This window comes from Lithobates pipiens, unplaced genomic scaffold (genome assembly GCF_037356315.1).
Source record: "Lithobates pipiens isolate NorthernLeopardFrog02 unplaced genomic scaffold, aLitPip1_a1.2 Scaffold_8, whole genome shotgun sequence".
Classification (NCBI taxonomy): domain Eukaryota; kingdom Metazoa; phylum Chordata; class Amphibia; order Anura; family Ranidae; genus Lithobates; species Lithobates pipiens.
Window position 1 is genome coordinate 140,924,961 of NW_027507903.1, and position 25,732 is coordinate 140,950,692.

The 25,732-nt window shown below is 43.3% G+C and overlaps 1 protein-coding gene across 2 annotated transcripts in view; it reads left to right on the plus strand.

The window, feature by feature from the left end:
• The window catches only part of MKLN1 (muskelin 1), an 83,082-nt gene extending 60,143 nt beyond the window's left edge, over positions 1-22,939 (plus strand). For both annotated transcript variants that reach the window (XM_077469257.1, XM_077469258.1), the window contains 5 exons: positions 4,876-4,990; positions 10,341-10,480; positions 10,608-10,710; positions 10,925-10,979; positions 22,263-22,939. In XM_077469257.1, coding sequence (XP_077325383.1) covers positions 4,876-4,990; positions 10,341-10,480; positions 10,608-10,710; positions 10,925-10,979; positions 22,263-22,384 — 535 coding nt within the window. In that variant the 3' untranslated portion in view covers positions 22,385-22,939. The remainder of the gene's footprint in view (positions 1-4,875; positions 4,991-10,340; positions 10,481-10,607; positions 10,711-10,924; positions 10,980-22,262) is intronic.
• Positions 22,940-25,732: the final 2,793 nt, after the last annotated feature.

Consider the following 25,732-nt stretch of genomic DNA (forward strand, 5'->3'; position numbering starts at 1 on the left):
TTTGAAAGCCAGGTGCCTAAGGGACCGAGGTCTGTCGGATTCGGTAATATCCACTATGCTAAGGACACAGAAGTCATCTTCTCTGGAAGATTTATCATTGCATGTGGAAGGCCTACATCTCCATGTGTGAGGAGATGGGGTGGCGTCCGCTCACATACTGCTATATTTCCAGGATCCTGCTGTTTTTGCAGCGAGGAGTGGATCAGAAACTTGCCTTAAGCACCATCAAGGGGCAGATATCGGCTTTGGCTGTCTTTTTTTTTTTTTTTTTCTTTCTTCCAGCGACCCTTGGCGACTCATTCATTGGTGAGTATGTTTGTTCAGGGGGGTTCGAAATGTGGCCCCTCCGGTTTGACCACTGCTGCCTCCGTGGGATTTGAATCTTGTGCTCTCGGTACTTCAGAAACCATTTGAAAACCTTAGGGAGATCCCCCTTATTATCTCAGAAAGTAGTCTTTCTAGTGGCTTTTACATCTGCAAGGACTCTGAGTTGGCGGCCTTGTCTTGCAAGTCTCCCTACTTGATCCTCCACAAGGATAAAGCAGTGCTGTGTCTGCAGGCTTCATTTCTGCCAAAGGTTGTTTTGGCCTTCCATCTGAATGAGGACATTGTGCTTCCGTCCTCAGCCATCACACCACAAAGAGGTGGCTTTGCAATCCATGGACGTGGTCTGAGCTCTGCAGGTGTATCTGTCTGCTACAGCTCCTTTTCGGAGGTCGAACTCGCTGTTTGTATCGGTGGCTGGTCCGAAGGAGGGACTGGCGGTCTCATCGGCCACCATTTCTCGTGGATCAGACAGATTGTGTTTCAGGCTTATGCCATAAGGGACAGACTAAAAACAAGCTCTGGACTGCCGCACTCTTCAGAAAACCACTTTCTTTTATTGTAAAATCACATCACAGCTCAACAGAGAACAAGGCAATTGCCTTTTTATATTGCTGACGTTTCACACTAGCTGTAGTCCAATGTAGTGTAGTGTAATCATAGCAAACAATCACAGTACAAAAAGTTTATTAAGTATCTAATTGAATAATTGAAATAATTGGTTAAGTGATTAAAATATTTGAAATAATTAAAACCCCCATGATAACAAAATGGAAATTAAGTGAATAAACACTGTTTAGAAGACATTAGTGAATATCGTTTGAAACCAAAATAAAGAAGGTAATACGCAATGATAGATAATTGTCACAAAAAGTGAAAAATTATGTAAATGTGTGGAAATACACATCACCAGATATGATTGTGTGAGAAATGAAAAATGTAAAGATATACAAAAATATATAAAAAATATATATATAACACATTGCCCTGAGGGACTTCATTACATTATTTTAGCTGATTACAACTATAGATGCTCATTCCTCTCCATATGGGAACAGTATTCAGTTTAGTTGGTTGCAATCTAGTCCCTTTGTTTGATTATTAGGATTTAAGCATCCAAAATGGTTGAAATAGACGGCCATTAATGTTAGAGCACAACTGTGAGGACTACAATGTTTGACCCTCTCTTTATCTGCACAATGAACACCAGCAAAATAGCCAATCGGTGTGCTGATGGTGGTCACTACCAGTGCATTTTGATGTATAGTTAGAGAAAGAGATCTCTAATTTTTCCATTTTATACTTGTACACCACATTTTGGTTACTAATGGCAATGGCCATCGCTTGAGCATGATGTATAGTTTGAGTGTTTTTCAACCATGCCATATATGTACAATCTATTCCGGAGTACAATGTATACTTCCCTCCAGATGATGTTTTGGTCACACCGTGTATTGACTGTTTTTCAACCTATCTCACGATATAAGTGCACTGGATTATGGGACTTGTAGACTTTGTTTCATCCTATATTGTTCCCGTTTTAGTACTTGTTGATCACTGGATTCTGTGATTCTGTTTTGGTCATCGTTAGTACATACTAAGGGTTTACCAAGATTGTAATTGTGTGTCATTTGCTCTGACGTATAGTTAATCGGTCATGGTGTTTTGTGTAATCCTTCTGTGCTAATATTTACATTAGATTTGGAGTTGTTTATTTTAATCTATTTTATTCTATGATAGCTAGGTCACCAGGGGTTCTGCTGTTGAGACTTGAATTTGTATTCACATCATGTTCTTTACATGATGTGTATATTTTATGAATATTTTAAAATCGATATAAAAAGGGTTCTATAAAATAAGAAAAAAAATGCTATGAGAAAATTAACATTCTGGGGAAGAATGACTTTTATTTACCTGCATGTACACATGCGTGTGTCCATATGTTCATGAACGGACTATGGTCTTATGACGTTATGATATAATGGAATCTATACACTATTCTATACAAGCTTTAAGGACACATGTGAAGAGATATGCAGGGAGGATCATAGTCCTTTTTTTCCTTTTTTACATTGGTAGAATATTAAGTGGTTTGTCCTTGATATATACATGTGTTTATATGTGTAAAATGGTTTTGCAGCAAGATTTACACCTGGACAAGGGTATTTGTATATTTATTTATTTTTTCATTCATGCACTCATTTATTTACATTCATTCACACAGGGGCGACTCAGCCCTGACTTCAGGTCGCCCCTAGTCGTCTCAGGTCGGACAACATGTAAAAATCAATGTAAGTGAATGAGAGCCGTCTTAATGCACACTACTGAAGTCGCTCCGACTTCAGAAAAGGTTCCTGTACTACTTCAATCCGACTTGTAGGCGACTGGTACCCGTTGATTTCAATGGAGGTCGCCTACAAGTCAGATCTCCGTCTATACAGAGGCGACTGTCATGGAATTACCAGCTCTGAAGGGGGTACTCCACACCAAATTTATGAAAAAAATTTGGCGTGGGTTCCCCTTCCGAGAGCATACCAGGCCCTTAGGTCTGGTATGGATCCTAAGAGGAACCCCCTACGCCAAAAAAACGGCGTGGAGGTCCCCCCCCCCCCAGATCCATACCAGACCCTTATCCGAGCACGCTACCTGGCCAGCCAGGAAAGGGGGTGGGACGAGTGAGCGCCGCCCCCCCCCCCCCCCCACCCCACCCCAAAGCACCTTGTCCCCATGTTGATGAGGACAAGGGCCTCTTCCCGACAACCCTGGCCGTTGGTTGTCGGGGTCTGCGGGCGGGGGGGCTTATCGGAATCCGAGAGCCCCATTTAATAAGGGGGCCCCCGGATACCGGCCCCCCACCCTATGTGAGTATGGGGTAAAATGTACACCTACCCATTCACCTATAAAAAAAAACAAAAAAAAAACACAAGGGTTAAAATAGTTTATTGCACAGCTCCGGGGGTCTTCTGTCGGTCTTCGGGGGTCTTCTCACCGGACTCCTCCGCTATCTTCTGCTGGCTCTTTTGCTAGCGGAGGAGCCCGGCTTTCTTCTTCGCTGCCACCCTCTTCTTCCGACTTCGGGGGCCTTTAGGGACCGGTTTCTCTGAAGTTTGACGGACACAGCACCCACTCCTCCTATTTATGTTTGTACTGCTTTTGACAAACTAAGCTGCTGGATGCAGTGTGAGCGGTTATAGCCAGTAGGACTGCCCCCCCCCCCCCCCCTGGTACTGTGCAAGTGTTGCTGTTTTTAGCACTTTCTGCCTAGTCCTCTCCTAAAGGGGTGATCTAACCCTTAGGTCAAGATGTCTGTCGATGAACGTCGGAGAAAAGCATTTTACTTTGAGTACAAAAATCCTATTTTTTGTAGACTCTAACACTTGCACAAACCAATCAATATACAGTTATTGTTATTATATATATTTTTTTTTTTTACCAAAAATATGTAGAATATATATCGGCTTAGACTCTGGTCCAGGTGCACAAGTCCTCAGGAAGGATGGAGCGAGTACAAAGAAGGGCAACTAAGCTAATGAATGGTCTGGAGGCTATTCGTTATGAGGAAAGGTTGCGAGCTTGAGAGGGGATATGGTTTCAATTTATAAATACCTTACTGGTGACCCCGCAATAAGGACATCACTTTTTTGTGGTAGCGAGTTTAACAAGACACGTGGCCACTCATTAAAATTAGAAGAAGAGGTTTAACCTTTAACCTACAAAACATACAGGGATATACATTGTTATACTGACATATAATTGCACACATAGGTTGGACTTGTGTCCCTTTTTTTCAGCCTCTCCTACAATGTAACTGTACTGATTAAATTAAAATCGTACGAGAAACATTTTTGTGTTTGTGCCATCTGAATATTTGGCATGAATTGTGATAGACTCTCAAGCTGTGTGCTAACGATCAGCTTATCATACGATCGCTGTGAAAGTGGTATTTTTTTGTAGAATTTTGTGATTGCAAGTACAGGCCTTTAGGGACCAGTGTGGCTGATTGGAATCTCAGGATACTCAACACTATTGCCACATTATTTGCATGTTCCCTCATCCTTGCATACATCTATATATACCTTTTTAGATGTTTCTGGATCTACAGGCTGTCAGATTTTTTTTATTTATTTATTTTTTTTTTTTAATCCATGTTTGGCTGAAAAATATTTAACTCCTTGGCTTTTTATGAATTTCCTTATGCCCCTGATGAAAATCTGTTCAAAATGTGTGTTTGTAATATATATAGATATATAGAGAGAGAGATCTCTATATCTATCTGGTGCCTGTGCCCCAAAAGTCCCAGATGGTTCACCCTTTTTACTTTTACTTTTGTATCTTTTGTTTAGTATTTTTCTTTACTGTAGTCTTCAGCTCTAACCACTGGGATGTAAATTTAGAGTCTGGCATAATTCAGTGAGTCTTTAAAAAATAATTTCCCTTAGCCTGTTTACCTACATTGATATTTTATCTTATCCTTGTGTTTTGTGTGTTTTTTTATTTATTTATTTTTGTGTTTTGTTTTTTTTTTGCTAATTTTGCAATTTGTATGTTCAGGTCTTGTGTGTATAAAAACGACCAAGCATCAAAGGAAAACCCAAACAAAAACCTTCAAGAGGAGGAACCTTGTCCAAGATTTGCACATCAGCTAGTTTATGATGAATTGCACAAGGTATTTTTTCCACAAATTAATATTTCTTACAGTACACCTGAGGTGAGATGCATGAGGGCTGCCATTGCCTTCTAAGAATGTTAGTTGACTGGTCGTCTAGTTTTAGTGTTCGCACAATCTTTTACACCATACCACTGGCAGCCTTCATACCTCTGTTACAACAAGTTATGTTTAAGTGCTAGCTGAAACAAAACTTTGGTTTTGGGTGAATGGTTTCTATCTCCAACTAGTTTATTGGACACTTTGGCAAGATCACTCCCATACTTGATCCAATTGTGACAAACCTCACTAAGTCATACAAATAATTTCACTTGGCTGTGTTCAGTTCTCTGTATTGCCAGGGTAAACCTAGGGGGGATTGGGGACAACACTGCTGAAATTTTGATCAGTGACTGTACTTCATTGATGGTTGCATGGTGTTTTCAACAGCCATCAGCCATTACTGTTTGCTGTACATCGTCATATTCTCTAGCTTTTTTTCAACTGTGGTTAAAAATAGGAGTGTCCATTTTTTTTTTTTTTTTTTCTAATATGGAAAATTCTTTTCTTAATAGTACAGTACAGGATACAGGTCCTGTATTTGTAGACCGTGGGTTATATGCTGTTCCCTTCAAGTGAATGAACACTTGGTGTACATTTTTAAACCATTTAAACATTTTTCCCGCTGTCATTGACTGGTTTTGCATTGCACTCCCTAGGAGTACCTGGATTCGTTACCTTTGGTTTGTACTTCGGGGGACCATATCCAGACCTCACTGCGTGGCCCTACTTCCGGTCGTAAAAAAAAAAATAGCGCAGTTTAATGTGTCATTGCCGTTTTGTCCATTGGACATCGTGCGCCTCACAGCAAGGCTTGACCCGCAGTGCGAGTTTGACCAATAGGGTGTCATGCTGACTTCAGAGGCGTGAATAGCAGTCATTCCTTATATCAAGGTTTGAATGTCACACGCCGGCTCCATTTTATTTATTTATTTATTTATTTATTTTTTACAACCGGAAGTAACCATAGTGCAAACGGTGCAATGTGAGCGTGCGCCGCCTGTGGGTATTTCATTTTGGGTCACATTTTCTATTTAAGTGCAATGACTGTGGCAGGCTCATATGCCAGATGATTTCTCTTTAGATGAAACCCGTCGGGACAAGCTCTGCCAATGTCATTGCGTGACTGCACAGTTCTCTTTATAAGTGCTTTTATCTCTACAGAAATGTGAGTGTTCCTAATTTTTATTGGGCACAGTATACTGCAGACTGCAGTAGAAGTCCTCTAGTCTCTTAAAGCCCTACTTTTTTGTTGTCTCCCTCCCGTTTCCATTGCTATGGGACATCCTACATAGTAACTACTATGGTTCTGTGTCCCGTGATGTACAATAAGAAAATTGGATTTTTATAGCAACTTACCTGTAAAATCCTTTTCTTTGAAGTACATCATGGGACACAGATGTCCCTCTCTTCTTTGGTATACATGTGTATTGCTTGGCTACAAAACTGAGGTACTCCCAGTAGTGGGAGGGGTTATATAGGGAGGGCACTTTTTGTCTTGGGGTGTGCCAGTGTCGATCACCTAAAGGTGGCTTATAACTCACATAGTAACTATGGCTCTGTAATCCGTGATTGACTTCAAAAAAGGATTTTTTTTACAGGTAAGCTGTTATAAAAATCCTATTTTTCCATACTTGCTCTCCTCAACCGGTTTCCCTCTGATGTTCCAATGATGTCATCCAGTTGACTCCACTTTCAACTGCTAGAATCGATCTATGGACTCAATCCTCTTTTGGTTTCACTTATGTGTTTTTTGTATACAATATTCACTATTTTTCACTCATTGGGTTGGTGGATTATTCATCTTTTTTTTATTTGTATTCTGTATATGTATCAGCATATTTATCACTTATACGGTCTCTTGGAATTTAGTGATTTTGATCTTTATAGCGCTGCACATTTATTAGTCGTTTGCCATTTTTTTTCTTTACTGTGCTGGCTGGTGTGTGTGTGTGTGTGTGTGTGTGTGTGTGTGTGTGTGTGTGTGTGTGTGTGTGTGTGTGTATATATATATATATATATTTTAGCGACATCGCAGTATTTTCACTTCCACTTTATTTTCCTATCATGCCAATGCTTTCTGCATTTTTCTGTGGGAGACCAGCAATTTGTGGCATTGCCGTTCGGGCTTTCCTCTGCAGCCCAAATATTCACTAACGTGCATTACCCACTTCTGCTTTTTCTACAAACCCAGGGCATTCATGTCATAGGTTATCTGAATGATCTACTGGATGACCCCTCAGTGAGGAACATATCTGCCAGTGTCAAAAAGACCATTTAGTTCCATCAAACCTTTGGATAATTAACTTTCCAAAATCTGCTTTCTAACCCTCACACATTCTACAAGATTACCTCCCTAAGGTCCAACTTTTGGACATGCATAGGGCTTCTGGGCCTCATGGTGGCCTCCTTTTTGGGTAGTTCCCTTTTTGCCTTGTTTCACTCCAGACCCTTTCAATCCAGCATTTTCAGGACATGGACCAAGCAGATTTAAACCTTTTAATCACCAAATTCATCTGTTCAGCCAAACAAAGCTCTCTGGTATGGTGGATCTTCAATCTCTCCCTAGTATTGGGAAAGCCATTCCATTGCAAGACATTGGAACGTGGTAATAAAAGATGTGAGCCTTACAGGCTTAGGTTAAAGTTACAAATTTATGATTATCCAGGGAACATGGTCTCTGCAGGAGTCGAAACTCCCTATCTTCATTCTGAAACCGAGAGTCCTCAGATTGTCACCCAGTCAGAATCCACCGTAATCCAGGCAAGAAAATCTAATTCTAACAAGATTTACCATCACACATGGAAGACCTTATTTGCATGGGGAGGGGATAGAAGGCTTGACTCTAGGGAATACTAGATCACTTATATTTTATTTTATTTTTTTACCTTTCCTTCACTGGTTTTGACAAGCATCTGGCCCTGAGTACCCTCAAGAGACGAGTTTTTATCCTTCTCCATCCTCTTCCACAAATGTGTTGCAATCCGCTATCAAGACTGTACAGGGAGTGGTTTATATAATTCCCCTAATCCAAACTCCTGTGTCACCTTGGGATCCCAACCTGGTGCTCTTTGCTCCACAGAACTCCCTTTGAACCGATTGGCGATATTCCTTTGGAATAACTCACCTTGGTTGTCATGTATGTTGGGCTTGTCTCTGCATTAGCAGCTCTCTTGAAAATGCTTTTCTAATTTTGGACAAGATGGTTTTGAAACCAAAACAAAGTTGATCTCTTCCTTCTAATTGAATTGAGGGCATTGTCCTGTCTTCAATCTGTCCTGCCCCAAGTAATGGGAAACTGCATTACATTGTTTGGATGTGGTTAAGGCTGTTGCAAACTGCTTGGCAGCCATGGCCTCTTTTTGTACTACCTGGAGATCCTTGTAGTGGACACTTTCACTATAGCCAGGTGGATCAGACTACTACTTTCCAAGGCTTTAAGGACAAAGTTCCACCCTTTCTCATCATTATGGGCATGTCCCTTGGTCTATGAATAAAAGTCCTGTACTATATGATTAAGAGAATAGGATTTAAACCTACATGTATGTTCCTTATTTTGGAGTACAGTACAAGACACAAGTCCATCCCCTCTGTGTCTTAATCATACTCACCATTGCTTGCTAAAAAAAAAACTGGAACCTCAGTGAGTAGTTATATGGATATGCTCTAGTGGTGGTCCTACAACGTTTTTGCCAGTGTTCTATAACCCGAAGGTAGCTGCAAATAACGCATGGTCCTTTATCCTGTACTGCACTCCGTAACCAGGAATTTATAGGGAAGTCAAAATGTACCTTCTCCCTACTGTAAAGATATTGATACTCGCTGTCCCCTACTCCAAAAGCAGCTATGGTATTTGATCACTGATGAAGGTCTAATACTGGCTGTAAAACCTATATTAGTGCGATATTTCAGAAGGAGAATCATTTCAAAAAGGTTGGTGTGTATTTACTGTTCGTAGAGTACAGTCAATCCCAAATAATACTCTTAATCAAAAAGAAACTAGTAGCTCATAGTCATGGTTCGTGCTATTGCATTTGGCTTTCAGTTTGTTTTTAGGCTTTATATCCAGAGTTTTCCACAAACCTACAATTCTGGGTAGAATGATCTATTTCTAATTGCAGTGAGTCACAATATTTAAAATAGTAAATGCATGTAGTTGTGTACACTATTTAACCACTTCCCACCCGGCCAATGCATATATACGGCCGGGTGGGAGCCGTCTATTCCTGACAGGCCGTTCAGGAACGTCCTTCAGGAATAGCGGGATCGTGCGCGCAGCGGCGCGATCCCGATGTGCTCGTGTCACCCGGACACGGCACATCTCAGATCGGCAGGAGGGCTCTGTGATTGGCCCTCCTGATCACATGACGGCCGTGTCCAATCACGGCCGTCATGTGATGTAAACAAACAGCCGGTTGCTAGGCAATCGGCTCTCCTCTCCTCACACGGAAGTCACCGCTGAGGAGAGGAGAGCAGAACGCTGCAGCCGGCTGATGATCAGTGAGTATGGGCTGCTTTTTACAGCTTTTTACTCACTGATCATCAGTGTAGTGTCAACACACAACACACCACACAGTACAAACACAGTCCCCACATATGTCCTCAAAACACACATGTCCCCAAAACATACATGTCCCTAATAATAAAAACATGTCCCCCACATATGTCCCACTAAAATCACATGTCCCAATGATTATCTGCACACATGTACGTGATCACCTGCACACATATGTACATGATCATTTGCGTACATATGTCCGTGATCACACAAACCAATTATTATACACTTAACGGAATTTTTTTTACCAAAAACATGTAGCAGAATACATTTTGGCTTAAATTTATGACAAAATTTGATTTTATTGGATTTCTTTTCAAATAGAAAAAAGAAAATATTGTTTTTTTTCCAAATTTCCGCTATTTTTGCGCTTATATCGCAAAAAAAAAACTGAGTCGTGAATAAATAACACCAAAATAAAGCTCTATTTGTGCGAACAAAATGATAACAATTTCATTTGGGTACAGTGTGTAGCATGACCGCGCAATTGTCACTGAAAGCGCTAGAGCGCTGAAAGCTGAAAATTGGGCTGGGAAGGAAGGGGGTGAAAGTGCCCTGTATTGTAGTGGTTAAATGGTAAAGAGGTAGACTGTTCCCTGAAACTAAAGATATAGACAACAAAGGGGTTATGTACTGTGTTGTAGGGATTACATGGCCAGTGCCTGATATACTATTTGTTGCACTTACACCAAGCAATTGCAAAGCGTGTCATGATGTCTTTTGTATAATTCCTTCTTTTTTTTTTTCACTAAGGTTCATTATCTTTTTGGAGGAAATCCAGGGAAGTCCTGCTCTCCAAAAATGAGGTTGGATGATTTCTGGTCCTTGAAATTGTGCCGGCCTTCTAAAGAGTACTTGCTAAGACACTGTAAATATCTGATTAGAAAACACAGGTAAGTGTGTTTTAAGCCCATTGATATGACTCGTCCTCTCTCAAAGCTGTTAGCCTAAAATGCAAGCTGGCTATGCCTTGATGAAATTTAATGGGGGTATTTGGTTAATAATTTTAAAATGTTACAGGTTTGAAGAGCGTGCACAAACCGAACCCCTGAGCGCACTGAAATACCTGCAAAATGACCTGTTTGTCACTGTGGATCACTCAGACCCTGAGGAAACTAAAGAGGTGAGGGAATATCTAGTTTTTTAGATCTTGTCATATTCTGGTAAAGTATGGTGTATCAGGGCTGTCAAATTATATACATTACTCAGTTTTAATGGTTGAGAATATATTGCCTTGACCTAGCATCATACAAATGGCAGAGATACCTTGTCTTTCGGATGGTAAAATGAACAATGTCCCGAGTTGCTGTTTATGCCCAATTTAATTTTTCTTTCAGTTTCAGCTTCTTCCCTCTGCACTGTTCAAATCCAGCAAAGAATTCACCCCTCTTGGTAAGTAAGCGTGAAAGTAAAATAATCATACAGAAGACTTGTGTGGAAAATCTGTACTGGCATGTTATAAATTCTTTATAAAGTGTTTTTAAAATAAATTTTGTTAGGGTAAAAACAAAGGGGACTGACCATTGTCACCAGGACTTGAAAGTAAGGGACAATCTTAAGTTTTGATGGTCACCAAGACCGAAACGGAAGGGAGACTTTCTTGTTTTAATGACAAACTTTAGAGAAGTGTATTCCCCAAGTACCCCATCAGGGCATATTTTGTGAATTTCCCATAAGTAAAATAGCTGTCATAAAATACCAAGACATTGTTTTAACCTCTTGCCGATGCCAGCAGTACATTTACTGCTGGCAGGCGGCTCCCCGAGACACTGTAAGGTACTCTTGCGTCGAGGTGAACATGTGCACTGCACTTCTCCCCAACAGTGTGCAACGGTGAACACATTGGATGGTGGTGCTCTGTATCGGGCCGCTGAGAGTGGCCCAGATGTCACAAGATCACTATGTGCTCACATGGCAAACAAGTCTGGAATACGTTTTATTACATGTGTGTGAGATCTGTGATTGGTCACCAGTGATCATATGGTACCTGGGCCAACAACTGCACCTTGTCCATGTGATAGTTGTGGGCCAATCACAGCATCACAATAGTAAACAATAAGTCATGAACGCTATTCATGATAGTTCAGACTAGCGTTGCACCCGATACTGGTATTGGTGCCCATACAGAGCATTTGCACAAGTACTTTTGCTTGTGCAAATGCTCCGAAGCTTGACCTGATACCTGGACAGTCGGGGGTGATCGATGGGAGGGGGTGGGGGTCACCCTGTGTGGCTTTGAAGCCTCTGACAGCCGCTTCTCCTCTTCTACCTCCTGCAGCTTTCAGCCACACATGGAGATCAGTATTGTAACACCCTCCACCGCTGTACCAATTGTCCCTGACTATCCCCTGTATCCCCCTCTGTGTGCGCCCCGGGCCCCCCTCTGTGTATAAGCTCCCCCCACCCACAAGGTTGATTTAAAAAAAAAAAAAAAAAAACTGACCCTATCCACTAACAGATCACAAGGGAGGATGGTTACCCTTAATAGCCATTCAAACCCCTCTGAGTCAACTTTTGTACATGTTATCAGGCCAAAATCACCAGGGTAGTTTGTTGTCATGATTTAAAAAGAGTAAACACAGTTGATAATGGCTTCAGCCAACATTACCCATGAGTGAAAAAAGTTGGTGTTGTGTTCATATTCTTTGAAAAAGCCCAAGAAATCATGAATTCTGGCAGAGTATGTAAACTTATGAGCACAACTGTGTGCGTGTGTGTATATCTCTCTTTGTCTCACAGACAAATTAATAATCACTGATTTGGGTTTTTTTTTATTTTTTTATTTTTTTTACCAAAGAAATGTAGCAGACTACATTATGGCCTAAATTTTTGAAGAAAGAATGGTTGTTTGCAACATTTTAGAACAGAAACTATAATAGAAAAACATGACTTTTATTTAAAAAAAAAGAAAAAAAAAATTCTATATTTATTTATTTATTTATTTTTTTCTTGTATAGCAAAAATCGAAATACCAAGTTGTGATTTAAATATCACCAAATGAAAGCTTTTTTTTGTGTAAGGAAAAAAAATTAAATCAAATGATGCGTAATTGCCAGTTAAAGTAGCAAAGATCTGATTTTCAAAAAATGGACTGGCCATGAAGGGAGCAAAGGTTGTGCAAGGTGAAGGAAATTCTGAAAACCTGACTTGTTGTGGGGGATACATGAGGATACAGAGGTTGGGGATCGCTGTAATAAAGGATTTCTCTCACTTCCTGTTATGGGCTCATTCACATGGGCAATGTGGTCCGTACAGTGCAAATCTAAACCTTGTGTGTGTGCCTAAAGCTACATGCAGGCAGCCTGAATTTCTCTATGGCAGGGGGTTTGCAAACTTTTTACCTTTTGGGGAACGCTTGGCAAGAAGTTTGAGATCTTTGAGACCCCCTGAAATCGCATCTACAGCTCACTGAACATTGGCATGATTAGTAGACTGCTGATATAACAATTATTTTTAGACATGCCTTTAAATATAGGCATCTATTGGCCTATTTAATATGAAACTCCTTGTTTGCCTGCACTACTCTGCGTGCGGGGGATACAATCTGCCTGAGGCTGAGAAGTAGATTGCGGCAGAAACCTGGTTTATAATCCCTACTCTATGGGGATGCAGCCACTTCTCTTAATGTGACAGGCGTGCAGGGGCAGAAAGTGTGCATGTGGAGCTGCTCACCCTGCCCCTGCATGCCTTTCACATTAGGATAAGTGACTGTGTGCATTCATCCACTGCATTCCCATAGGAAGTGCCTGCACCTTTCTCCAGATGCATAAGGCTGTCATTCAAGCTATACAGGAAACCACAAACCTGTGAAGGTCTGTTTAATTTTAACATTAGCTTTACCCATAACTTGATTTAAAAAAATTATTTAGCAAGAAACATACATTCCACATTAATAATTAAGCTACTAAAATTAGCGTCTTCTGTAAATTGAGTCCAGCATTGCTCCTTTTGCCATTTTTTGCTGAAGCCCAGAACCTCAGCAGTAAATCATAAAGCAGAACTAAACCCATCGATTTACCGGTTTTAGAAAACAGTTTGATTTAATTTTATCTTCAACCTAAGTCAAACCATTAAATGGCTGGAGTCCTAACTGATCACATGTGCAGCACCATGGCACTTGCATTTCAAACAGAAGCAGCACCCTTGGCTTTGAAGGATAGGAGGGTTTAATTCCACTTTTAAGCTGTCAGCAGATCGGCCTCTACAAACTCATCAGTGGCTAAAAATGCCCAAAAATGGAGAGCAACTGAGCATGTTCAGAACGGAGTGATGAGACCATATTTCTCTTGTATTCACCGACTGACAAAGCTCCTCTCTTTAGACCATTGGGTTGTTACGCCACCTTTAGGAGAGGACTAGGCATGACATGTTAACATGTAATATAAAAACCAGAACTTTCTAGTTCCGCCCAAGGGGCGGTCCCTTAGGTAACAACCCCACAGCCTGCCTTGCAGCTTCAGTTTTTTTTTCTGCCTAGTGAAGGAGAAGGACCTAGGAACCCTGCGGGCCCATCAGTCCGTAGATTTTTTATTTTTTTTGCAAAAGCTTGCCTTTTGTACAAGAATAAAGATCCTGTGATCTGCTATCAACAACCGGCTGGGTGACAGGCTGGATACGCTTATCCTTGTAGTCTCCCCAGCCTGGCCAGCGAGGGTGTGCAGACCACAGCTCTGCGCTGGGTCAGCCACGACATGCCTCAGCTCCAGAGGCGGTCGGTGAGCGTTAATGCTCCAGGGCACACATATGACCGGGCTGCTGATGTCTGCATCAGTGTGCCGGGCCAGCAGCCACCCCGTACTGTGGGCCTGTGATGGAATGTCTCCCAGCTCTGCAGGACTGGTAAGTACAGCTCTTCCTGCCTCGGTGGGGCTGAGCAGCTGGGTATTCCCTGGGAGGTCGATTCAGGGGTCCCTCACCTCCCTCTCTTCTCTCCCTGTCCCTTCTCCCCCCCCCTTTTCTGTGGGGGATGCTGCATGGGCTGCTGAGCGGTGTGTGTGCCATAGACAGGAGCTCTCCTCCGGGAGGGCTCTCACCTAGGGGGGGACTGCGCTGGCTGCCTGTGCCCTGGATGTGTGTAGGTCTCTCCCTGGAGGTAGCTGGAGTCTGTCTGTTGATCGCTGTAGCGCTGTTCACCGCCGTTTATCTGCCTGTTTTGTTTCACTGTCCCTCATGGTGGGGCAAGGAGCAGCATGCTTCCCTGTAGTTCGGTGGCCATTTTCCCTGTGATTATGTCCTTTATACTGCACACTCGGCGGCCATTTTCTTGAAGCCTGAACACGTTTTTGATCAGTCTCAGTGCCATTTGCAGCAGCTCTGCACAGCGCGGTGTGGTTTTATGCACCTGGGAGCTGACGCAGGACACAGGCACTACTAGCTGGACAGCACAGAACCAGTCGGGGTGGCGAGTCCTGCGGGAAAGAGCCCCTCAGCCAGCAGCAGTTAGGAGGGTGGGACCATCACTGTCCTAAGTCCCCATCAGGTGGCAGACGGGGTAGTGTCAACATGGCTTCAGAAACTGGTGTTTCTTCCCCCGAAATCCAGGCAATTGCAACTGGTTCGCCTGCAGACTGTGCAGTGCCCCTGCACTCTTTGCCGGCGGTCTTCAAATCGTTTGTGCCCACGAAACGCCTCCATCTTGGCAACAAAGGTGGTAACAAACGGCCCCTGCCCCCCTCCGGGGAGAGCTCTGACGCAGACTTGGGCCCTGCTGAGGCTGGTGACCCCTGCTCTGTCGTTTCAGATGATGCTGACCAGGACAAATCGGACAGTGAGGCTGAGTTCGGGTCCGTGCGCGACAAAGTACTTGTGGGCGCACTTATCACAGCTGTGCTTGATACACTGAAGATTCAGGAGCCAGCAGATCCCTCTGCCCTTTTGGGTCCCGTAAGCCAGCCTGTTCACCTAAGGTGTTCCCGTATCTGACTTATTTTGAGAAGTTCATTTACAGGGAATGGGGTCGCCCACAACGGACCTTTTCGGTCCCCAACTACATTGCGGTGCATTACCCATTTGAGGAGAGCCTTCTCAAAATGTGGTCAGCACATCTGGTTGTGGACCCCCCAGTAACCAGGTTGACCAAAGTAATCACAATCCTGGTAGAGGGAACTCCTGCATTTAAGGATCCCACGGACAGGAAGGCCGAGGCAGTGGCTCATTCCTCATTTATGGTTGTGGGGTCAACCATGCGACCAGTACTGGCATCCACACTTGTGTCTCAGACACTAACTGAGTAGGCAGAACTTTTGCACCGCGAATTGGGAGAGCAACAGGCTTCTCCTGTCTGCGTGTAACTAGCAGACCAACTAGTGCAAGGCTTGAAGTACATTTGTGACGTAGCCCTGGATACCCTCCCCCTGTTATCCAAGGCTTCAGTGTCAGCAGTGGTGCAAAACAGATTCTTGTTCGGTTTGCCGGGAGACCCTAATGGGGGTGGTAAGGGACCTGCTGAGCCGTGGGGTGGTAGTACCTGTTCCAGAATCTGAACGTTTCCAGGGGGTTCTACTCAAACCTGTCTGTAGTCCCCAAAAAGGAAGGGGTACGTCCAATCTTGGACCTGAAAGCCCTCAATTACTTTGTGAAAGTACAGAGGTTGAGAATGGAATTGGTTCGCACAGTAGTCGCTGCACTCCATCAAGGGGACTCCCTGGCATCCTTCAACATCCAGGATGCGTACCTGCACATACCCATATGCCTTCGGCATGAGAAGTTTCTGCGATTTTGCAGTTGGAAAAGCCCACTACCAGTTTGTGGCTCTCCCTTTCGGTTTGGCATCAGCCCCCCGAGTCTTTACCAAGGTATTGGCTCCTGTTGTGGCATTGCTGCGGCAACGCGGGATCGTGATTGTGGGATACATAGATGATCTCCTCCTGAGAGCATCTTCCGCCCCAGAGTTAGGAGGATGTGGGCGGTCACCATGCAGACCATGCATGAATTTGGGTGGCTGTTGAACCTAAAAAAGTTGGTCATCGTACAGACTCAGCGTTTGGAGTATCTAGGCTTACTGTTGGACTCCATGGAAGCAAGAATGTTTCTCCCTGTCGGACATTTACATACCAGAAGTGTAGTCAGTGAAATGGACAGTGATCACAACGGACACCAGCCTATCCGGCTTGGGTGGAGTAATGGGAGTTCAGTCGACCCAGGGCTTCTGGTCGGTGGAGGAATCCAAGTTGCCAATCAATCTGCTCGAACTGAGAGCGATCGGGCTATGCCTCTCCACATGGTCTATAAGACTTCGAGGGCATCCGATCAGGATCCAGTCAGACAACGCCACAGCGGTGGCATGCATCAATCACCAAGGAGGAACAAGAAGCTTGTCCGCTGCATGGGAGGTCGCTCACATACTTCAGTGGGCAGAGCGACCTGTACCGCCCCTGTCGGACATTTACATACCAGAAGTGTTGTCGCTATGCTTCTGCATGCGAGTCGTGGGACTCATGGTGGCTTCCTTCGAGGCAGTACCATATGCCCAGTTCCAGACCAGAGTCCTGCAGAAGGATATTTTGACAAAATGGGACAAATCTCCATTGTTACTAGATCGGCAGATTCAGGTGAGCCAGTTAGTCAGGGATTCCCTGCTCTGGTGGCTGAGGTCCCCGGCACTTCGGTCCGGGAAGTCGTTCCTACCTCTGAAATGGACAGTGATCACAACGGACACCAGCCTATCCGGCTTGGGTGGAGTAATGGGAGTTCAGTCGACCCAGGGCTTCTGGTCGGTGGAGGAATCCAAGTTGCCAATCAATCTGCTCGAACTGAGAGCGATCGGGCTATGCCTCTCCACATGGTCTATAAGACTTCGAGGGCATCCGATCAGGATCCAGTCAGACAACGCCACAGCGGTGGCATGCATCAATCACCAAGGAGGAACAAGAAGCTTGTCCGCTGCATGGGAGGTCGCTCACATACTTCAGTGGGCAGAGCGACCTGTACCGCCCCTGTCGGACATTTACATACCAGAAGTGTAGAACTGGCAGGTGGACCATCTGAGTCGCTAGATGCCGGACCCAGGGGAATGCGCGTAGCATCTGGAGTTGTTCAGGCTACTGTGCCTGCGATGGGGCTCACCAGACATGGATCTTTTGGCCTCCCGGCTCAATCAGAAGGTGCTGAGATTCATGTCCAGGACAAGAGATCCTTGGGCAGACTCGCTGGTGGGATCATTACCAGCTGATCTATGCCTTTCCTCCACTGAAACTGTTACCACGTCTGCTCCGCAGAGTGGAGGCCGAGGGGGTTCCAGTAATACTGATTGGCCCCAGCAACCCTGGTACGCAGACCTAGTGCGCCTGGTGGCAGATGCCCCTTGGCGACTACCGTTACGAGAAGACCTTCTGTGGTCTGATTCTCCATCCTGCTTTACCATCGCTGGTCTTGACGGCACGGCTATTTAGAGCCAGGTGTTGAGGAGCTGGGGTCTTTCAGACTCTGTGATCCCAACTATGCTGAGGGCACGGAAACTTCTTTCCGGAAGATATATAATCGTACCTGGAAGGCCTACATCTCAATGTGTGAGGAGAAAGGATGCCGTCCGTGCTCCTTTTCTGTATCCAGGATCCTGCTGTTTCTACAGCAAGAAGTAGACCAGAAATTAGCTTTAAGCACCATTAAAGGACAAATATCAGCTTTGGCTGTCCTTCCTCTTCTTCTTTTTTTTTTATTTATTTTTTTTTATTTTTTATTTTTTTTCAGCGACCCCTGGCGTCTCGCTCCCTAGTGAACACTTTTTTGTTCAAGGGGTCCGACATGTAGTTCCTCCGGTGCATCCACCGTTACCCCCGTGGGATCTGAACCTGGTGTTATGGGCGCTTCAAAAACCGCCATTTGAAAATATCAGAGAGATCCCTATGTTGACTTTTTCCCAGAAAGTGGTCTTTCTAGTGGCCATTACATCGGCCAGGAGGGTTTCGGAACTGGTGGCCTTGTCTTGCAAATCGTCCTATCTGGTTATCCACAAGGATAAGATAAGGTGGTTTCGGCATTCCACATCAATGAGGACATTGTGTTACCATCTCTGTGTCCAAAGCTGACACATCCTAAGGAGGTGGCCCTTCATTCCCTGGACATGGTTCGGGCTCTGAGGGTGTATTTGTCTGCCACGGCTCCCTTTCGGAAGTCAGACTCCTTGTTTGTTTCGGTGGCTGGTCCGAAAAAAGGCATGGCAGTCTCCTCGGCCACTATTTCCAGGTGGATCAGACAGATTGTGGTTCAGCCCTACGCCTTGAAGGGGCAGGTGCCCCCCTTTCTGGTCATGGCCCACTCACAAGGGCAATCTGAACATCTTGTGCCTATCGACATCAAGCGTTTGTCGCTTAAGTGTATAAAGCGGCGACTTGGTCGTTTGTTCACACTTTTACAAAATTCTACAAGGTAGATGTCAGTGCATCGGCTGATGCTTGTTTTGGCTGCAAAGTTTTGCAGGCGGCTGTGTAATTGTAATTGTACATACTTTTTTTTTTTTTTTTTTTTATATATGCTGTTTTCCCACCCCTTGTTTTGGCACTGCTTGGGGACGTCCCAATGGTCTTGAGAGGAGCTGTGTCAGTCGGTGAATATAAGAGAAAATAGGATTTTTTTTTTTTGTACTCACCGTAAAATCCTTTTCTCTGTAATTCACCGACTGACACAGCACCTGCCCCTTCTGTTCTGGTTTTTATATTGCATGTTAACATGTCATGCCTAGTCCTCTCCTAAAGGTGGCGTAACAACCCAACGGTCTAAAGAGAGGAGCTGTCAGTCGGTGAATTACAGAGAAAAGGATTTTATGGTACAAAAAATCCTATTTTTACTGGGTTTTAAATGGTATAGACCAGGGATCCTCAAACTACGGCCCTCCAGCTGTTCCGAAACTACACCTCCCATGAGGCATTGTAAAACTCTGACATTCACAGACCTGACTAGACATGATGGGAATTGTAGTTCCTGAACAACTGGTGGTCCATAGTTTGAAGACCCCTGTTATAGACGTTTATTTTTAATGTTTTACATAGTTATACCTGCAAATGAGGCCAGCCTGAAGTGATCTAGCAGGACTTCATTTTCTGACTAAAGTTCCACTTTAACCACTTCAGGACCGCCGTATTGCCAATGTACGTCAACACAATGGCACAGGCAGGCACAATCACGTAGATCTACGTGATTGCCTTCCAGCGGGTGGGGGGTCCGATCGGACCCCCTCCCTCTGGTTACGGCGGTCCGGTTCGCTCCAGGAGCGCTCCGTGATGAGGGGATGGCCGTTGGTTTTCGGCCACCCCCTCTGGATCGCTCCTGGCCAATGAGAAGCTTCCTCCCCTGTGTATTGTTTACACAGGAAGGAGGAAGTGATGTCATTCTCCTCGGGGCGGTCTTTTTGACCGGACTACGAGGAGAAGACTAATAGTAAGTGTGCACCAACACTACACTGACATGTAGGTACACACAGGCACACAAACCCCCCCTCCCCCCCCAGTTACAGTGTCACTGATTGCATTGATCATTTCTTTACTGATCAATGCATTCAGTGTCAGTTGTGACAGTAAAAACTGTCAGGACAGTTAGTGTTAGGTCCAGGGTAGCCCCCTATCACCCCCCAATAAAGATTTACCCCCTGATTGCCCCTAGAGTTAACCCTTTCACCCCCTTTTGCCAGTGTCACTAAGCGATCATTTTTCTGATCGCTGCATGTGTCGCTAGGTAGCTAGTTATTTTTTTAGGTTCACCGCCAGGTTTTTATATCGCTAGGTACCCCGATATACTACCCAATAATGGTTTTAACCCCCTGATTTCCGCTAGTTAACCCTTTCACCCCCTTTTGCCAGTGTCACTAAGCGATACTTTTTCTGAACGCTGCATCAGTGTCGCTAGGTAGCTAGTTATTTTTTTAGGTTCACCGCCAGGTTTTTATAGCGCTAGGTACCCCGATATACTACCCAATAATGGTTTTAACCCCCTGATTGCTGCTAGTTAACCCTTTCACCCCCTTTCACCAGCGATCACAGTATAAGTGTCACTGGTGACGCTGGTTAGCCAGTTAGTTATTTAGGTTCCCCGTCAGGTTTTTATATAGCGCCAGGGACCCCCATATACTACCTAATAAAAATTTGAACCCCCTGATTGCCCCTAGTTAACCCTTTCACCACTGATCACCATATAAGTGTTACGGGTGACTCTGGTTAGTTTGTTTTTTATAGCATCAGGGCACCCACCATTTATTACCCAATAAAGGTTTAACCCCCTGATCACCCGGCGGGTGATATCAATTAGGTTTTAGGGTCAGGGTCTGCGTCACCCCAGGCAGCGCTAGGTTAGTGCCAGTACCGCTAACACCCACACGCAAAGCATACACCTCCCGTAGTGGTATAGAATCTGAACAGATCAATATCTGATCTGATCAGATCTATACTAGCGTCCCCAGCAGTTTAGGGTTCCAAAAAAACGCATTGTTAGCGGGATCAGCCCAGATACCTGCTGGCACCTGCGTTTTGCCCCTCTGCCCAGCCCACCCAAGTGCAGTATCGATCGATCACTGTCACTTACAAAACACTAAACACATAACTGCAGCGATCGCAGAGTCAGGCCTGATCCCTGCCATCGCTAACAGGTTTTTTGGTAGCATTTTATATTTAAATCCGGAAGGCAGTGCTTGGTTTTCGGGGTACGTGGCTAGGCTCCCAAAAAGTCCCCCACATGTGGTATCCCCGTACTCGGGAGAAGCAGCAGAATTTATTTTGGGGTGTAATTTGACTTATGCCCATAGCATGTGTGAGCAATATATCATTTAGTGACAACTTTGTGCAAAAAAAAAAAAAAGTTTGTAATATTCCCGCAACTTTTGGCAAAATATAAAATATTCCATGGACTCAACATGCCTCTCAGTAAATAGCTTGGGGTGTCTACTTTCCAAAATGGGGTCATTTGGGGGGGTTTTGTGCTATTTTGGCATTTTATGGCCTTCGAAACTGTGATAGGTAGTGAGGAGTTAAATCAAAAATTTGCACCCTTAGAAATCCTGAAGGTGGTGATTGGTTTTCGGGGTGCCGTGCGCGACTAGACTCCCAAAAAGTCCCACACATGTGGTATCCCCATACTCGGGAGAAGTAGCGGAATATATTTTGGGGTGCAATTCCACATATAACCATGGCATGTGTGAGCAATATATCATTTAGTGACAACTTTTTGTAAAAAAAATTTTGTAGACGCTATAACTTTTGCGCAAACCAAAAAATATACGCTTATTGACATTTTTTTTACTAAAGACATGTGGCTGAATAAATTTTGCCCTCAATGTATGACTAAAATTTAGTTTATTCGATTTTTCTTATAACAAAAAGAAGAAAATATCTTTTTTTTTTTTTTCAAAATTTTCGCTCTTTTTCCATTTATATCGCAAAAAAAAAAAAATCTCAGAGGCAATCAAATACCATCAAAAGAAAGCTCTATTTGTGGGAAGAAAAGGACGCAAATTTCGTTTGGGTGCAATATTGCATGACCGCGCAATTACCAGTTAAAGCAGCGCAGTGCGAAATTGCAAAAAGACCTCTGGTCCTTAAGGTGTTTATTGGTCCGGAGCTGAAGTGGTTAAGGTGCATTGGCTATTTAGAGACAGGAAAAATGTTATCCTGTCCTTTGTACCTAGTGTTATGCATGACCTGTTGTGTTGCTGATGCTCACTGATCCTCATTTTGTTTTATTTATTATTAGGTTTCTCAGATGTTGACCACACATATGCTCAAAGAACACAGCTATTTGATACACTTGTCAACTTCTTTCCAGACAGTATGACCCCACCAAAAGGCAACCTGGTTGACTTGATTACACTGTGATGAACTGTCGAAGAGCAAAACCTTGTAATCTGCTTTTGTGTTTATATGTATAATTGGAATTGAAGCTGGAATGCAATTTGTGCACAACAGAATGAACATTGCATTTGTAGTAAAAATTCAACTCGGTAGGATGAGGTTGATTGCCTCTTGCTGCCAAAGGTTAATTTGGCTGAAGTGTTTTTTTTGTTTGTTTTTTTTTTCCCCCTTTTGGTAAAATGGTTTACATGTGTAAAATGATGTAATGTAGCATTTTTCTCCTATTTAAAATGCTATGATATCATGCTCTCTTAAAAGGCCTCCTATGGTTGTGGGTTAGCCTTTAAGCTGATAATAAGCATTGCCCCGAAATTATATATATATAGTTTTTATTTTTTATGTTCCACTAGATTTAAAGGGGCATAGCTGTATGTTATAGTAACATATGAACGTGAAGCTTGGTCGTGCATGACAAAGAAATTCTTTGAGAATTAAGAACTGAGAAACTGAGTGACCTCCTGTACAGCTACTGTATTTTCTGTATAAAGAATGTGAATTATAAATATACTTCTTTTTTTATTTTGAGTTTTCACAGCCTTTACTTTTGAATATGAAGTCAGGGGTTGTAAGATTGATGTATAAGCCAAATCTAATGATCATTGTGTATTCATTTGAGCTGCAGTGAGACTTATTGCTTATTTATTAATAATCAATGTATATTGAACACCTTGTTATCTAAAGCTTCCTTTGAATTGGTAGAGTGGAGGCTGATGGGTACTTTAGTGTTCAGTCCTCTGTGGTCTTCTATTCTCACAATATATTTCAATGTCTCCGAGCTCCACATGCATGATTTATTTTCCATAAAACTGAAAGATTGCATCCTACATTTTTAACTTGTAGGATAGCATAATGCTAATTGAAAAGTAAAGTTTTGTGCTTGATTGTGCATAACCACAGTATCACAGAGTCGCTAGTATGTATTGTAGTATTTGCAGCGGTGAGGTAGGTTGATCAAAAGTAAAGAAAACTGATGCAGCTACCGCATTTATTGATTGAGAAGCTACAATGTGTTACATTTTTGGTTTCGGGTTTAGTACCACTTTAAAGCCAACAAAACACTGTGATGACTTTTCAGTGATCTTTTGTAACTTTTAACCAAGAGACCTGTTGGACAACCAGGTTTGCCTACAGCACTACTACCTGCTGGCGAAATCTGGTATGGTGAAGTAGCCCTTCTCTCCTTATTGTGTTTCATTGGTGAGATCTATAAAATGAGATGGGACAATAATCCTTTTGTCAATTACTAAGTTTACATTGGAGAATGCAGACCCCTCCTGCAAAATTATAAAGCGTGAATCCAGGCTGTGGATTGCTGCTTTTCGCTTTTTATTTTTTTTTAAGTTCACTTTTAAGCTGATCAAAACTGATCAGATTATCATGTTTGTTTATGCCAGCAAGTTTATTTATCCTCAGTGGGTTTTCTGTGGGACTGGACAGGTACTTAGGTCTTAGTTGTTACTGAGCTCACCCACTCTGCAAACCTAAGAATTACCCACTCCCTTTCCTGTGGACACATACTTAATGAGGTTCAACACACTATCCTGTGGTTGACCTCAAATGCTGCAAGTCCCCTCTCCCTGACCACGTTTGCGCGTGTGCGAGACAGAAGCTCATGTGCCCTATAGAAGTATATTGGGGCAGGGGTCTCAAGCTGGCGGCCCTCCAGCTATTGCAAAACTACAAGTCCCATCATGCCTCTGCCTGTGGGAGTCATGCTTGTGGCAGCCTTGCAATGCCTCGTGGGACTTGTAGTTTTGCAGCAGCTGGTGGGCTGCCAGTTTGAGACCCCTGATATAGGGTAACACTGAAACGGGCACAGCCAGTGGGAGGGAAGAATCTTTTAGGTTAGTGGGGGGGGGGGGGGGAGCAGCACACAAAACAAGCCCACTTTTTTATTTTTTTTAAATACTATTTGTGAGCCAGCCCCTGTGGTCAGTAGAGGCTCTTTTATTGGCTTTTGATTAGAGGGGGATTAGTGGGGCTTAGCAATATCTTAGGCCAGGGGAGCACCAGAATTCCAGACCAACTTTATACAGAGCCCTTATTTCTGGTCCATCAACTTGTTAAAGTATAACACCGTTTACTTGCATTTTGGCTTCACCCTCTTTGGTTTGAGTACTTGGCAGGTCAGATCCTAAAAAGTTTGTATCAGTATTTAACGTATGCACTTTTCCTCATTCTTGCTGATCTCACAGAGCTAATATGAGGCTGACATTAAGCATTGGGCTTGATTTACTAAAACTGGTGAGTGCAAAAATCTGGTGCTGCTGTACATGGTAGCCAATCAGCTTCTAACTTCAGCTTGACAATAAAACCTGGAAGCTGATAGGTTTCTATGCAGAGCTGCACCAGATTTTGCACTCTAGATTTAGTAAATCAACCCCATTGTCTGTTCACTGCATAAACAATCAATACTAAGCTGAAACATGACAATAGAATTAGAGAGCACTCGTGAGGGTTGATGGCTTCAGACCACCATGTGGTTACGGCATACTTTGTCTTCACTACAAAAAAATAAAACTAACCTTAAAAGGGTGTCCTAAATGTCAAGGTAACTCACCCTGTGTGCCACATAAACAGAATTGGCAAATTTTTACTTGGCTTTCTTGTTTCCCTTTGGATATAATGTGCAGTACGTAAGCCAGAGCTTTGGCTCACAAAAATGTGGTGTTGCAACTTAATATATTAAGTTCCCTTGTTGTTAGGGCTATCGATTCTAATGCTTTTCTTCACCTGAAATACATTTTTATTCTGCTTTGGGAGACTGATTTTTAATTGCAGGACAAGACCCCCTTTTTTTAATTTTTATACTAGGATTAGATTATTTTTTTTTTTTTAGTATGCTGCAAACACTTCACATATCTGTTCACCTTCATCTCATATTTTTGCTGGGTTGTATTGTGTGTAGAAGCTACCGTTTACTGCTCAATGGAACAGCCCTAAGAAACTTAAGATATATTAAAGGACTATTGTAAATTTCGTTATTTTATGTGCATTATTTTTTAAATTATGACAGGAGGCTCGTTTCTTAGCTATACAGTTCGGGACACAAGCTTTTTAGTCTTTAACCCCCGTGAGTTATATGCAGGTACCTTTCACTAATTGGATGCTTGCAAAAAGATAGCTGCAGGGACATCCCCCCTATATAACCCCCTCCTATTTCCAGCTATCTTCATATTTTTTGCTCGTGTCCTTGGACAGTGGACTTCTTACCTCCTTTTTTGTGGAGTCTGTGTTTAAAGATTCTGTCAAGGTTCCTGGTTGCACCATAGCCACCACAGTGTCTTTCTGCAGCTTCCTGATCAGTTAACT